Source organism: Lepus europaeus, chromosome 16 (genome assembly GCF_033115175.1).
Source record: "Lepus europaeus isolate LE1 chromosome 16, mLepTim1.pri, whole genome shotgun sequence".
Taxonomy (NCBI): domain Eukaryota; kingdom Metazoa; phylum Chordata; class Mammalia; order Lagomorpha; family Leporidae; genus Lepus; species Lepus europaeus.
In genome coordinates this window covers 19,980,002-19,996,442 of record NC_084842.1, presented here as the reverse complement: position 1 = coordinate 19,996,442, position 16,441 = coordinate 19,980,002, and the positions used below count along the sequence as shown (strand labels likewise).

Below are 16,441 nucleotides of genomic sequence, written 5' to 3'. Positions count from 1 at the left end.
TATAGACAGATAGTTCTGGTTGATTGCCATGAATGTTATGGGAGAAAGATTCTGGAATTTTCAATATATATAAAGATACAAAACTTTGATTCTGTAGGATCCCACACATATACACAGAAATCATTCAATGCAGGAGGAATAAAGAGAAATGAAAACGGGAAATGGGCTTGCTGTCTTCCCAACCTCATCTCACTGACTTTCTGAGTTTGTAGAATACACAGGGGATGCTGGTTGGTATAAAGAATTTTTAATAACTACCATAAAGATACTTAAGATTTCCCTCAAGTAAAACTGTCAAGGAAAACTTAACTGTGGAAGTCCTGATGGTGATCATGATTATCATGGCGGGCACATATCTATAGGACTTAATTCACAGGGAACAAGAAGTAGATTCTTTTTTTTTTTAAAGATTTATTTTATTTATTTGAAAGACAGAGTTACAGAGAGAGGTAGAGACAGAGAGAGAGAGGTCTTCCATCTGCTGGTTCACTCCCCAGATGGCTGCAACGACCGACTGGAGCTATGCCGATCCGAAGCCAGGAGCCAGGTGCTTCCTCCAGGTCTCCCAAGCGGGTGCAGGGGCCCAAGGACTTGGGCCATCCTCTACCGCTATCCCAGGCCACAGCAGAGAGCTGAATTGAAAGAGGAGCAGTGGGGACTAGAACCGGCGCCCACATGGGATGCCGGTGCCTCAGGCCAGGGCATTAACCTGCTGCACCACAGCGCTGGCCCAAGAAGTAGATTCTTAATGCTTTCCAATTACAAAACTGAAAAACTATAAGACTAATACTTTAATTCATTTAAGGTTATTCAGGCTCAAAAAATAAAAATAAATGTTAAGCATATAAAAATGTACAATCTTTTAAAAATGAGGATAAGATATCAACTATGTTTCTTTTAAAAATGTTTAAAATTTGAGAGGCAGAGACAAAGAGAGCAAGTGAGGTCCTGTCCACTATTTGACCCCTGGATGTTTGCAATGGCTAGGGCTGTACCAGGGCTTGAGCCAGGAGTTGGGAATACTATCAAGGTCTTCCATGTGGATGGCAGGGACCCAACTACTTAAGCCACCCTCTGATGCTTCCTAGTATCTGCACTGCTGGGAAGCTAGAATCAGGGGCCAGAGGTGGGTATCAAACCCAGACCTCCAATGTAGGAGGTGGATGTCTTAGCCACTAGGCTAAATGCCTGCTCCCAACTAGATTTCTTTGCAAATTCAACCAAAAAAACAGTTTTAAGGGAAGTTTTTAAAAAGCATTACATTGTTTAATTCCCATATCATGTATAGTTGGGTATTATAACTATCTATGAAATACATGTTTTCATAAATGATGTATGTCACTTTTTAAAAATAACTGTATAATTTGTCTTGCTAGGTAGTATTTTAAGCAGATAAATGTCTTCATTTTAAAATTAATCTTTAGGTGCAGGCATTTGGCGCAGTAGTTAAGACACTACTTGGGAGGCCCGCAACCCATACTGCAGTGTCTGGATTTGAATTCTAGCTCTGCTTCCGATTCCAGCTCCTTGCTAGTGAATATCCTTGGAAGGAGTATATGACAGCTCAAACAGTTGGGTCCTAGTTATGCAGAAGACTCATATTGAGTTCTAGGTATCTCTGGCTTTGGCCTGGCCCAGCCCCGGTTGCTGTAGACATTTGGGGAGTGAATAAGCTGATGGAAAATTTCTGTTTTGCTTTGTTTCCTGATATTCTAAATCAATAAAAATAAATAAATAAAAACAAATAATTTAAATAAAATAAATCTCTAAAGTAGCTCTAAAGGTCTAGCTTTAATATTTCTCTTCTATTTAATTGCTATTTAAAAAAAAAAAAAACAAAAAACAAGGCTCTCTGCACTTCTCTACTTCTCCTAACTTAATGGTTCTAAAACCTTCTGAGACCAAGGATTATCTTGATAGTCTGAGAGATATGCACTATCTTAAAGGGTAGCCATTGGACACATGTAACTATTTAAATTTAAAATAATTAAAACCAGAGAAAACTAAAAATCCAGTTTCTCATGTATACTAGTCACAGTCCAAATGCTTAACAGTCATATTTGGTTAGTGGTGACCATTTTAAATGGTGCAGACATTGAAGATTTTCATCGCTGCAGATAATTCTATCGGAAATGCCAAATACATCCTTTCTGCTAGAAAAATGCAAACATGGATATAACATAAGGAGAATTAAGACATGCCTAAAATAAAGGCTTTCAGATTAAATCTTCCCATATTCCTTCTTCTAAGCATTTTTCTTAGATTATATCTGATCCAATTTGCATTTCCCCATGAGATGTACTAAGGCCAATTTTTTTAAATCATCATACTAATCCAATCTTTCTGAGCTTTGAATTTTCCTGATGCTCATCCCATGCTAAGACTTGAATGGCAATCTATTTTTTAAAATGCCAATAGTGAAATAGCTGTTTTTAAAAGAGAATTTATTTCCATTTTTATTTAACAGGTGGTGGGGGTGGGGGACGAAGAGAGAGAGACCTATCTGCAAATGCCCACACAGTCAGGGCTGGGCCAAGCTGAAGCCAGGAACCTGGAACTCAATCTCAGTCTCCTACATGGGCAGCAGGAACCCAAGAACTTGAGCCATCATCTGCTGCCTTCCAGGGTGCACATTAATAGGAAGCTGGATGGGAAGTGGAATTACCAGGTCTTGAACCAAGCGCTTAGATATGGAATATGGGTGTCCCAAGTGGCAACTTAAACACTGTACCACATGCCTGTCACCTGAAGTGCAATATTTAAGAGAACGTTCAAGAAAATATTTCTAAGAGGATTTTTAAAGCTAACTTGGCCTGGGTTTCTCAAAAATTTTAAGAAAGTTGTCTCTTTCAGACTCCAAGTGAACCAGGTGGGAGCAATTTGAATGTCAAATTCTTCTGGATAAAATGTGCATTCATGTTAGAGTTAGTATGATATTTTCAAAGAAATCTTACCTTATTTATGTATGAGAATAATTTTATTTTAGGTATGAGGATAATATACATATGTAAATAGTATAAATAATATAGTATCAATATGCTTAAGTAGTAAGATTAACTTACCTCTTTCTTTAAGACTTCGAAATAGCTTCGATGACCCTTTCCAAACTGGAGGTGTTTCTGAGAGCATTTGATTTAATTCCTACAAAGGAACATATTATAATACTGAATAGGTAAACCAACTACATATAAAATAGATCAAACATACTTTAACATTCACACAAAAAGTGTCTCCATATACAAGATATGGCAATATTTATCCTACTCTACACCTGTGGCTCATTCAACCACAAAACCCGATATTTGCTCACAGTCTAAATACAAAATGGCAAAGATGCTACATGAAATTCAATTGGAGCTAGCCAAAATTTCAGATAAATTTAATACTGAAGGTGTGTATTCAAGACAACCAAATTGAGATAAGACAGTCAGTTTAAGCTCTAGAGTCAGTTATAAAGGGATAGTTTCAGGAAAGCTATAAGAAAAGTTGGATTTCCAATGCAAGGGCTGAGATGATCACTTGGCTTCATATGACTTCTTCATAATGTTTTTGGATTTCAGAGGCTTTAAGTAGAATAAGCAAACCAACAAAAGATTAGGTTAAGGAATGAAGAGCATTTCAATGGTGAGATCTGATGTAGTGGCAGGACAGGCATTTTGAGTTAGTATGGCCATTATTTCACACTTTTCTCTACTTTAAACTTAGGGATTCAGCAAAGAATATAAACTTGAACTGCTGCTCAGCCAAAATTTTTTTTTTAAAATCAAACTATCACTGTGGGAAACTAGAGGAGAAAATAAACATTTGAATCATGGTTCATATACTAGATCAATTTTAACTTATTATGCATACTTTTTTTTAATTTTTTGACAGGCAGAGTGGACAGTGAGAGAGAGAGAGAGACAGAGAAAAAGGTCTTCCTTTACCATTGGTTCACCCTCCAATGGCCGCCACGGCTGGCACACTGCGGCCGGCGCACCGTGCGCTGATCTGAAGCCAGGAGCCAGGTGTTTCTCCTGGCCTCCCATGTGGGTGCAGGGCCCAAGGACCTGGGCCATCCTCCACTGCACTCCCGGGCCATAGCAGAGAGCTGGCCTGGAAGAGGGGCAACCGGGACAGAATCCGGCGCCCCGACCGGAACTAGAACCTGGTGTGCCAGCGCGGCAGGCAGAGGGTTAGCCTATTGAGCCGCGGCGCCGGCCTCAATTTTAATTTATTATGTATACTTTATTAAAAATTATTAAGTGGAAACTATATTTTGATTAATCGTGAAGAAAAATGACTAAAGGATTTGGTGTTATACTTTGAAACAAAAAACTGCTAGTCATAATACATTTTAAAAAACATATAAAATACTTCCATATCTAGACCTGGTCTCAATTACTCAAAAGGCAGACCCCAGCAGTCTGGAAATCGCCTGGCAGCTTGTAAGAAACGCAGACTCTTAGTTCCCATCCTAGACCAACTGAACCAGAATCTGCATTTTAACAAGATTTCTAGGTGATTTTTAATGTACATTCAAATTTGACAAGCAGTTAAGACTAACCAACCCCTTCTGATACAGCTCAATCTAAAACTATTCTGTGACATTTATAGATCATCTTTTTTTTTTTTTTTCCAATTTCAAAGCTGTGCTAGAAAAAAAGTGATGGAGTCCCTGGAATGCCAAAAATAGGAGCAGCATTCTTAAGGATTTATAGATTCCCTGAATCTTCTGTAGACTCTTGAATTCATTTCCTTCAAGGTGCCAAATCTGCATTTCAAGTACTTGATGCCACCAGGTAATCAGTGAAGTCTGGTTAGAACAGCAATGGCACCAAAGTAAGAACTCAGGTATGAACAGTCATGAGAAACTGGGATATTTAATGTTTAGACCTCATAAACTGAAATACTTTTGTAAGAATGAGATTTTAAAAAACATTTGAATATACTTTATATTTTACAAATATTAACTTACCTTTCTCCACTTTAACTATTTCCATATCATCCACCTTCATCTATTCCAACTTAAATTCAGTTAGAGCTTAAGATAGAAAACTCATAGCTACGTTTTGAGTTCTCTCATTGTGTGTAGCAATGGACTCTATGATATCTCACTTAATTCTAAAACACATTTTTATTGTACATATTTCACTGAGACTTTCAGTGGAAGAGTAACTCATTCACTGTCACATGCTAGTAAAGTCAGAGCCAGATCCTTAATGACTTCAAGCAGTTTTAATGATTAAATAATTATCTAGTTTTTTTCTTGTATTAACTTTAAAGACTTTTAAAACTTACTATGGTCTTCATTTTCTATTTATATTGGGAATCTCTCTACCCAATTCCAGTGTCTACCTTGGTCTCTTACTTGTAGTAGTGATAGATAAAAAATTTGATTGGTCTTTGTCTGGTTCTGGATTGAGACTCTAAATCCTTCTTTCATGCCAGGGTTTATGCTAAGGACATGAGTCAGGGTAGGCCTGGTCACCAGAAGGAACAACTGTGAGTAAAGGGTTGAGGTTCTGAGCCAGTTCAACATCTGGGAAATGAAGAGCAGCTAGAGATCGAGTTCAATTACCTGATCAATGATTCAATCAATCACATGTATGTAAAGAAACTCCAATGAAAATTCTATACAGGCTGGCGCTTTGGCTCACTAGGCTAATCCTCTGCCTGAAGCACCAGCACACCGGGTTCTAGTCCCGGTCGGGGCGTCGGATTCTGTCCCGGTTGCCCCTGTTCCAGGCCAGCTCTCTGCTGTGGCCAGGGAGTGCAGTGGAGGATGGCCCAGGTCCTTGGGCCCTACACCTGCATGGGAGACCAGGTGGAAGCACCTGGCTCTTGGCTTCAGATTGGCGCAGCACTCCGGCTGTAGCAGTGAGTGAAGTGGGTATTAGCAACTATTCATTTCGGCACACCGGGTTCTAGTCCCAGTCGGGGCACCGATCCTGTCCCGGTTGCCCCTCTTCCAGACCAGCTCTCTGCTGTGGCCAGGGAGTGCAGTGGAGGATGGCCCAAGTCTTTGGGCCCTGCACCCCATGGGAGACTAGGAGAAGCACCTGGCTCCTGCCATCGGATCAGCGCGTGCGCCAGCCACAGTGTGCCGGCCGCGGCGGCCATTAGAGGTGAACCAACGGCAAAGGAAGACCTTTCTCTCTGTCTCTCTCTCTCACTGTCCACTCTGCCTGTCAAAAAAAAAAAAAAAAAAAAAGAAACACACCACTTGGGATCCTATATCCTGCATCCTATATCGGAATAACTAGTTCCAGTCCCAGCTCCTCAGCTTCCAATCCAGCTTCCTGCTAGTGCTTACCTGGGATGCGGCAGGTAATGGCTCAAGTAGTTAAGTCCCTGCTGCCCATGTAGGGGACCTTGGTTTTGGTCTGGACCAGTCCTGGCTGTTGTAGGCACATGAGGGAGTGAACCAATAGATGGAAGCTCGCTCGCTCTCTCTCTCTCTCTCTCTCTTCCCTTACCATCTTTCTGCCTTTCAAATAAAAATGAAATAAATAAAATGTTTTAAAAATCATAAGTATGATCACTTTGGTGAGTTCCACTAGTCATTCCAGCAATGAAAACTGAGGAGAGGTGTGGGAATCCCCTGGATTTGTGGTCAATAAATTCAGAAGGGCAGGCAGCCTGGAGCCTCCCAACCCTGCAACTTCTGAATACAAGATATGAAGGCAGCCTTGTTGAGCACTTTAAAAGCATTGTAGTCTGACCCCAAGTCTGGGTGTGTCCCCTAGTGTCAGCAGTATACTACACTACCACAAACAGATACCAAATAAAAATCTGCTGGATAAAATTCAGTTTCCTACAATTCTAGCTGCCTTTTAAAGGCTTTACACAATTTTTTTTAAAGTTAATACACTTTAAAAGTTACATAGTTAAGGGCAGGCATTTGTTCTAGCAGTTAAGAATTATTTAAGTCACTCTGGCCCATATGAGAATGCCTGAGTTCAATGCTAGGCTCCATTTCTTTTTTTTTTTTTTGACAGGCAGAGTGGATAGTGAGAGAGAGAGACAGAGAGAAAGGTCTTCCTTTTTGCCGTTGGTTCACCCTCCAATGGCCGCTGCGGCCAGTGCATCGTGCTGATTGGAAGCCAGGAGCCAGGTGCTTCTCCTTGTCTCCCATGGGGTGCAGGGCCCAAGGACTTGGGCCATCCTCCACTGCCTTCCTGGCCATAGCAGAGAGCTGGCCTGGAAGAGGGGCAACCGGGATAGAATCCGGTGCCCCAACCGGGACTAGAACCTGGTGTGCCGGCGCCGCAAGGCAGAGGATTAGCCTGTTAAGCCATGGCGCCGGCCTCCATGTCTTGATTCCAGCTACCTGTTAAGGCATGCCCTGGGAGGTAGTGGTGATGTTCCAACTAATTGGGTTCCGGCCACCCATGTTTGAGATCTGGGTTGAATTCCTGATTGCTGCTGGCTTTGGGGACTCCTCTGCCCCCAGTGTTGCAGGCATTTGAGGGAAAGAACCAGCAAATGGGAGCTGTCTCATCTGTCTTTATGTTTCTTTCTCTGCCTCTCAAATTAAATACACATACATACCTCCTAGTGGGAAATTATTTAAATACAGAAAAGAAAAACTAATCATAATCCAGTAATGAGCTAAACTTTCAATTTTCCTTAACATTTTTAATTCTCTAGCTAGGCATATTTACAAAATATTTTGTTTTTGCTGCAAATAGTAAATGTTTCTTAACTCATTCTTTATACTTAATACTATATCCCATTGGCTATTTTCCCATCAAATATTCTTCATTTTCATTTGAAAGGTGATATAGCAGTTGTCTGTTAACAGTAATTCTTAAATTCAACTCAACAATCTTAATATCATTATGGACTCAAAAGAGACACTACTTATATGGGATGTATATACCAGTATTTCATTCACTTAAAAGCAAAAATAAGAAATTTTTAAGACGCAAGACAAGTACCCATGAGCTATCACAGCAATGGCATCAACATTTATAGGCAGGTTGTGGAAAACACCACTGTATTCTTGTGAGAATGACAATAAATAAAATAAATATCTTCTCAATTTCATGATGAAGATAGTTTTAACTCCATAGACCCTTGAAAAATTGTCAGTTTATACTATATTCTACAACTTGATGTTTTATCTAACCATATGTTTTCTAAATCTATTCACATTGCTATACATAGTTCTAATATATTTACTCATGCTAACCTTGTATTACTACATTTATTCTTGGTGTGTCTATTTCACAATTCTTTTATCCTTTCCTGTAATGATTGACATTAATATTGTTCCTAAAGTTCTGCTATTATAATCAATGCTGCAGAAAACATGTATAGGATTTCTGATGCAAACATACAAACATTTCTTTGGCATACGTATCAAGAAACATGATTTCTGATGAATCATGATTTCATGATTAATTGAATCATATACTTGCAATGTACCTGCAACTTTATTAACTATTGACAAATGTTTCTGAAAAATGAATGTGACAATGTAGCACTTCACCTGGCTCCTTCTTTTTGTTCATGCCAATTAATGGCATTGTTAAATTTCTGGAAGCTAACAATCTGGTGGGTGTAAAAATCATTATATTCTTAGTTTAAGAAAGAGATCCTATCTAATGGTCACTCCCTGAATGCATGCAATGGTTGATGCTGGGCCAAGGCGAAGTTGGGATCTGAGACCTCAATCTGGGTCTTCATATGGGTGGCAAGACTCATTTGTTCTCACTTCAATGGTTTGTTTGTTTCTTTTCTCTTACCTTTTCCAATTATTCTAAATATTTTGGGGCCCTTACTTACCCAGATGAATTTTAAAATTCTCTTGAATTTTCTTTAGAGTTATACCAAGTTTACAGATAAATCTGAAGGAAATACATATAATTATATTATATGTATAGCCTATTACCATCAAGGACCACGATACCTCATTTACTTATGTCTTTAAATATAAATTAATAATATACGTTTAGCTGTGCTTTTAAGTGCCTAACAGTTCTTGTTAGTATTGTAAAATGTACTTTTATTTTGATAGTGGCTTCTAATTGCTATTGCTGGTATAAAAGCACATTAGTAATTTTGGTTTATTGATCTTGCATCTAACACAAATCTATATATTTTTACATTCTACTATTTCTATTCTGTAGAAGTACAGGAAAATCAGTATCTGTTGTTTAAGCTACCCAGTCTGTGGCACTTTGTCACGGCAGTCTAGGAGCTGAGACTTTCTATAAAGTGCAGTGTAACAGTTGTAATAGCAGGTATGCATGCACTATACAGAATTTAAAGACCATGTCTCTAAAGTTTCACAATAAATCTAACATTTGGTGTAGGCTTTTGGAGGATTACCTTTAACTAAAGAAGTTTCTAATATCCTATTTTTTTTTAAAGTGAAGTCTATCATATATATGAAAGTGAAAAAGGTATATATATATATATATATAATACAATTTAAAAGTAGAAATAATTAAAAAAACAGAAAATCAGCTCTCAATGATAATCTTACATTTTATGTTAATAATTCCTTAATTTCATATGGGTATATCCTGAAATAACATAGTTTTAGTTTTCCAGTTTTGGACTTGATATAAATGGAATTATAGTTTACATTTTTGTGACTTGCTTATTTTATCATTGCTTCGCTGAGACTCACCTTGTTAAAGTACTGCTGTAATTCATTGTTTTATATATATGCTGTGTTTATATATAAGTGAATATATCAAATTTCTATAACTATCAAAATTTATCAATTAAGTTACATTTTCTAAACAGTAAATATCAAATTACTATAATTATACATATTATTTATTAAGTCTACTATCAATGCGTTATTTTTTGTTGGGTTTTTGGGTTTTTTTTACCATCATGAACAATCCATGGGCATTCTTGTGTCTGTATAAAAGAAGAATTTCTCTAGGTATACACAGTTATAAAATTACTGGATGATAGAATATACTCACGTTTAACTTTACTAGGTACATGTGTATGCACTGGTGTAGAATTTAAACACTGAATTGATAGTTATTGGGTATATGTATCTTTACTTTTAGTAAATAATGGCAAATAGTTTCCAAAGTGGGTATACCAATTTATATTCACATATTAATTTAGCAACACTGATCTACATGTTCTACAACTTTTGGAATTGTCCATTTTTGGTTTTCTGACAATCTGGTAGGTAGAAAAATGGTATCTTGATATGTTTTAATTTGCAAAAGAAATTACATATAAATATGTATATTTTATATGTATAGAGTATACGCATGCATATATATATATATATATATACACCAAGAGCTTTAACTTACCTGTTTGGAAAGTGACTTCCATGTTTTAGCAACTAAAATAAACATAACATAATTAGATGATAAATATTTCATGTAATGTATATCCATATTCAGTAACCATCTACAACTATAACTCATAACTAAGGCTTTATGTCCAAAAGGCAAAGTTACTTTTGACCTCAAGATCTGAATCTAAAATATGACCTTATTTCTATTATCAGTTTCATATATTATAAACTATGTATAATAAGTAATATCAGTAGATTAGCAAACATCTTTTTTTTAAATTTATTTTATTTATTTGAAAGGCAGAGTTAGAGAAGGAAAGACAGAGAAAGAGAGAAAGAGAGAGAGAGAGAGAGAGAGAGAGAGAGAGATCATCCATCCACTGGTTTACTCTCCAAATGGCGCAACAGGCAGGGCTGAGCCAATCTGAAGCCAGGAGCCCGGAGCTTCATCTGGGTCTCCCACATGGTTGCAGGGGCCCAAGTGCTTGGGCTAGCTTCTGCTGATTTCCCAAGTGCATTAGCAGGGAGCTGGATCAGAAACAAGGAGTGCAGGGAGCAGCTGGGATTCAAACCCACATCCATATGGATGTGTCACAGGCAGTGGCTTTACCTCTACACCACAGCACCAGCCCCAACACTTTTTCATAACCATATTATCGTCATTTCCAGGCTTTTGGCATATATAAAGTAAGTTATCTTACTCCATGTTAATCATTCTATGGGCTTAAAAGCACAAGTAATGACATTAATACAATATTCATACTAGAATATAAATAATATTAACAGAAATTAAAATTCTAGGGTGTCACCCATGACCTTTGCCATATTAGCATCCCTGAATAGAATTCATAGGTCAGATCTCTCCAGGGTGAATGAGAAATAAAGGAGCAAAGAGAAAAAGAGATGAAAGGGAGAGCCAGTCACCTGCAGCTGGTTAAGAAGCTGGAACAATCAAATAAAATTTGAATTTTACAGTCAAATAAAATATTTGGGATCACTTTCTTTTTCTGCTTCCTCTTTACATACCTGAGGATCTCAAACACTATAAATATTATAATGCAGGGTCAAATGTGTAATCAATATTGCTGTTTCCTTTGCTCTAATTTGATCATTGTAAACATCTAATGTCTGCCTAAGAATTTACATGATTATACTTTGGAAAATTGTATTTACTAAATAAAAGTTTAAAAAAAAGAATTTACATGATTAAATCTTACAACACAGATGTGTTAGGATAATGGAAAATACTATTTCAGCTACATTACAATGATCACAACCAATAATTTCTTCTACAGGACAATGAAGCTATTTCTATATAATTCACAATATGCCAAATTCACAATTATAAAAAAGACATTTTTTGCTATGTAACCCTCTGCTTTTTTAGGCAATATAATAACTCATTTTAAGATCAAAATGGAAGAACTATGTTCCTAAATTGGGCAAATTGATTTTTATGTAGATATTTTCTTCTCTATGTAGCAAAAGCATCCTTCCTTTACCAAGATAGTTTATACAAATGTAAAATCAAGTGATTAAAATTAATTTTACTGTAGCTTTATCTATAGGTCTATATAGATTCATTTGCAAAGACACTCTTAATAATAAGCAAGTGACATATTTGTTATTCTGTTGCTCTTAAAAATATAGCAGTAAGAAGAAAAATAAATGACACAAAGGTATACCACATGCTCTTATGAAATGCTTAGAGCTATTTATCAAAAGAGGAAGTTAGACATACTCTTGAGTTTTGTAGGGTTTGAGATTTCCATGGTAAATTATTCACAAAAGACATATTCATTCTACTGGAAATATCCCCATGTTCAATACTATTAGCTTTTTAAATAAAGACTAAAGAGCCATCAAGATTATTCTTCAAAGGACTTTCTTACTTTCTAAATTCCTTATTCCATACAAAGTTACTGCATATATAAGCGTAACTTGGGGGAGGGGGAAACTTCAATTTTATCAGAAATATTTTATTTTTAGGCTATAAATTATATTTTGCATTTCATTGTATTTTTAATACTTTTAGTATGTCTGAAACATTTAACAATATATTTTTGAAATATAAATTAAAATAATTCTCCATGTTACATGAAAATAATCAGTTATTGATCAATTCTAGAAGGGAAATTCACCTTTTAGGTAAAACAAATTCAAAAACAAAACTATAAGCAATAGTCATTATGTATCTCAATTAACCTTTATTTGAACTGCAATTATTAAGCAAATATGTATAAAACATGTCATTTTTTTTCCTACAAATGTCAAGATAAATTTATACCAAAGTTTAAGATCATCATTACGAACTTTTAAAAAATTATGGTGATGATGATGATAACAACAGATAGACACTGCTTACTGTGAATTAGGCACAAGTGATTCACTCAGTCCTCAAAAAATCTTCATGATTCTGTCATTTTTACTTCCATGAATAAGGAAACAGAAGATTAAATAATTTAACTTAGTTCTCAAAGCTAGTAAGAGTACCAAAGTTTAAACACAAATATGGGCATGTGTTGGCCTAGTGGTTAAGATGCCTCTTGGGACACCTCCATCCATATCACAGTACTTGGGTTCAAGTTCTGGCTCCACTTTAGACTCCAACATCCTGGCAATGCACACGCTGGGAGGCAGTAGGTGACGGCTCAAGTGCTTGGGTCCCTGCAACCCATGAAGGAGACCCGGATGGAATACCAGGCTCCTTGTTTCAGTCTGTGGGCATTTGGGGATGAACTGGTAGTTGGGAAATGACTATATCTCCTCATCTCTCAACTGAATAAATAAGTAAACAAACACGAGTCTATCAAATTCCATTATGCTACTTTTGCATGTATCTGATTTAATATTCAGTCCACATAGCGTTTTTCAGCTGTGAAGCAAATGTTTTTTCTTAAAACCCCATGTTTTCAAAATAATGTTTGAAAATATCCTGATGTGGGGCCCGCTGTGGCAGTGGGTAAACCTGCCACCTGCAGTGTTGACATCCTATATGGGCACTGGTTCAAGTCCCAGTTGCTCTACTTCCAATGCAGTTCTTGGCTATGGCCTGGGAAAGCAGTAGAGGATAGCCAGGGTCCTTGGTCCTACGCCTATGTGGGAAACCTGGAGGAAGCTCCAGGATCCTGGCTTCAGATTGGCTCAGTTCCAGCCTTTGCGGCCACTTGGGGAGTAAACCAGCAGATGGAAGAACCTCACCTCCACACCCCGCTGTCTCTGCCTCTGTAACTCTGCCTTTCAAGTAAATAAATCTTTTTAAAAAATCTTGATGTTTTATAATCTCAATTATGTTTTTAAAATGCCAGTGAGAAATTAACCAAGTTGTCGTTAATTTCCTGTGCACATTTTTTATAGTGGAAACCATTTTTTTCCTACAAGTTATAGTTTTGGAATATCTATCAGGAGAATCACCAAAAAGTTATTTCAAAAAAGCAAGACCCAACAGTGAGTTTCCATTGAGTATATTACAAAAAATTTCAAGAAAATAGTAAAATACAATTTTTCAAAATATGAAATTATAAAGTATTACTTAAAGAATAACTTAAGTTTGAAAAAATTTGTATAATTTGATATAAAATACCACTTGACAATCTAAAAACTACCTCCCTTCAAGAAAACTTTATTGAGTACTCAGTACGTGCCAGATAGCCATTCTACCTAGCAGTTTATTGTTTCTGTACTTTATGTCCTCTTATGTTAAGTTTTCTAAGTACAGGGAACATGTATCTCCTCTAGCACACACAAAAGGGCTTCACTCATAAGTACATGTAAAAATATCCCATACATTTTTACTTAATTGTTTAATACAATGTGGATTTTTTCACATTAAGTAACTTAATTATGTCCTTATATAGCCTTCAAGTTCCTCAGAAAAAGAGCCCTAATTAATTTCTAGCCTTTTCTATCATATTACATTACATACTCGCAATGTGGCTACTATGAATATACCAATATTCTTTTTTTTTTTTTTTTTTTTTTGACAGGCAGAGTGGATAGTGAGAGAGAGAGACAGAGAGAAAGGTCTTCCTTTTGCCGTTGGTTCACCCTCCAAAGGCCACCGTGGCCGATCCGAAGGCAGGAGCCAGTGTTTAAAATATACTTACATTTGTGTTGAAGAGATTTCACAAATAAGACCAGTGTAAGCAAATAATGAAGGATAGAATTAAAAGGGAGAGAATGATCCTGCGGGGGAAGCAGGACACACAGCAGACTCATAGAATGGCAAACGCCCAAAACAGCACTCCTGCCTCAGAATCAACCCTTGGGACATTCGGATCTGGCTAAAAGGTCCATGAGAGTCTCACAGGCATGGAAAGCCATGACACGGTAGCAAAAAACAATCTAAATGAAAGATCCTGGTGAACAAGACCCCAGTAGAAGTAACAGGCCATCAAGGAGAGAGGCGCCTTTCTCTGAAGGGAGGAAGGAACCTCCACTGTGATACGGCCTTGACTAAACAAGTTCAGAGTCCGTGAACTCAAGGGGCTTCCATAGCCTAGACAGCTCATAGCAAGAGTCTCGGGTGATTGCTGACGTCATAAATAAGAGTGCCAATTGTTAAATCAACAACGGGACTCACTGGGTACATGCTCCCCACGTAGGATCTCTGTCCTTAATGTGTTTTACTATGAAACTTAAAAACACTACTAGTCGAACAATACCCTATACCTTGTGCGGTTGTGTGAGTGTAGCCTGTTGAAATCCTTGCTTAGTATATACTAAGTTGATCTTCAGTATATGAAGGTAATTGAAAATGAAACTCGATGAAGGGCGGGATGGGAGAGGGAATGGGAGAGGGGAGGGCCACGGGAGGGAGGGAGGTGGTGGGGGGAGCCACAACAATACAAAAGTTGCACTTTTGGCCTGCGCCGTGGCTCACTAGGCTAATCCTCCGCCTTGCCGCACCGGCACACAGGGTTCTAGTCCCGGTTGGGGCACCGATCCTGTCCCGGTCGCCCCTCTTCCAGGCCAGCTCTCTGCTGTGGCCAGGGAGTGCAGTGGAGGATGGCCCAAGTGCTTGGGCCCTGCACCCCATGGGAGACCAGGAGAAGCACCTGGCTCCTGCCATCGGATCAGCGAGGTGCGCCGGCCGCAGCGCACCTACCGCGGCGGCCATTGGAGGGTGAACCAATGGCAAAAGGAAGACCTTTCTCTCTGTCTCTCTCTCACTGTCCACTCTGCCTGTCAAAAAAAAAAAAAAAAAAAAAAAAAAAAAAAGTTGCACTTTGTAAATTCACATTTATTAAATAAAAAAAATAACTATATAACAAACAAAAAAAAGAAAAAAAAAGAACTTAATACTTTACCCTTTTAGTATTTTTTATGTTCTACTTAAAAACTATTGGTTGAACTCTGTAATTAATACACAATTATTCTTAGGTGTTTAATTAATGCTATAACTAGCACTCAAATAGTATTTTATACTTTGTGTTTCTGTGTGGGTGCAAACTGTTGAAATCTTTACTTAATACATGCTAAATTGATCTTCTGTATATAAAGATAATTGAAAATTAATCTTGATGTGAATGGAAGAGGAGAGGGGGTGGGAGAGGGGAGTGTTGTGGGTGGGAGGGAAGTTATGGGGGGGGAAGCTATTATAATCCATAAGCTGTACTTTGGAAATTTATGTTCATTAAATAAAATTTTTAAAAAAATATACTTACATTTGGGTTCATCTGTTGTAACAGCCAAAATAAAATCATAGGGAGTCATGAATAACTGTCCTTCACACTCTATAGAAGCAAATAAACGAAATCGTCTCTCCCGAGACGTAGCATACAGGTCTAAGTCTTCAATGTCTGTTCTGCCAATAGCAACCTAAAGGTAAGAAAGCAAATAAATTTAGGCTGTGTGAAGTTACACCTCCTTTTAGAAGGTAAATGCTTTTGATTAATTATATTGAAAATAAATTCACAGAGTAAATGAAAAGTATGAAACTATTCCAGCTTCTGGAGAATCTTAATTAGTTTATAATTAGATTATTCAAAGAAATAAAATGAATTAATGTTCAAAAGATCCTGCAAAGAATATCATTAAGGGATTAAAGTTTTTAGGCTGGCATTTTGAAGGACTGGGACTTTTTGGTTTATTTTTTAGTTTCAATCTTAGAAAACATTAAATTATAGAGCCAATGCTATCTTTAGAAGGAATACCAACACTTGCCAAAATGCCTAC

At 37.3% G+C, this 16,441-nt stretch overlaps 1 protein-coding gene across 2 annotated transcripts in view; it reads right to left on the bottom strand.

Annotated features, from left to right (window-relative positions):
* The window catches only part of MICU3 (mitochondrial calcium uptake family member 3), a 102,815-nt gene that overhangs the window by 52,104 nt on the left and 34,270 nt on the right, over positions 1-16,441 (bottom strand). For both annotated transcript variants that reach the window (XM_062213747.1, XM_062213748.1), the window contains exons 2-4: positions 15,931-16,084; positions 10,278-10,309; positions 3,063-3,141 (exon numbers count right to left, since the gene is read on the bottom strand). In XM_062213747.1, coding sequence (XP_062069731.1) covers positions 3,063-3,141; positions 10,278-10,309; positions 15,931-16,084 — 265 coding nt within the window. The remainder of the gene's footprint in view (positions 1-3,062; positions 3,142-10,277; positions 10,310-15,930; positions 16,085-16,441) is intronic.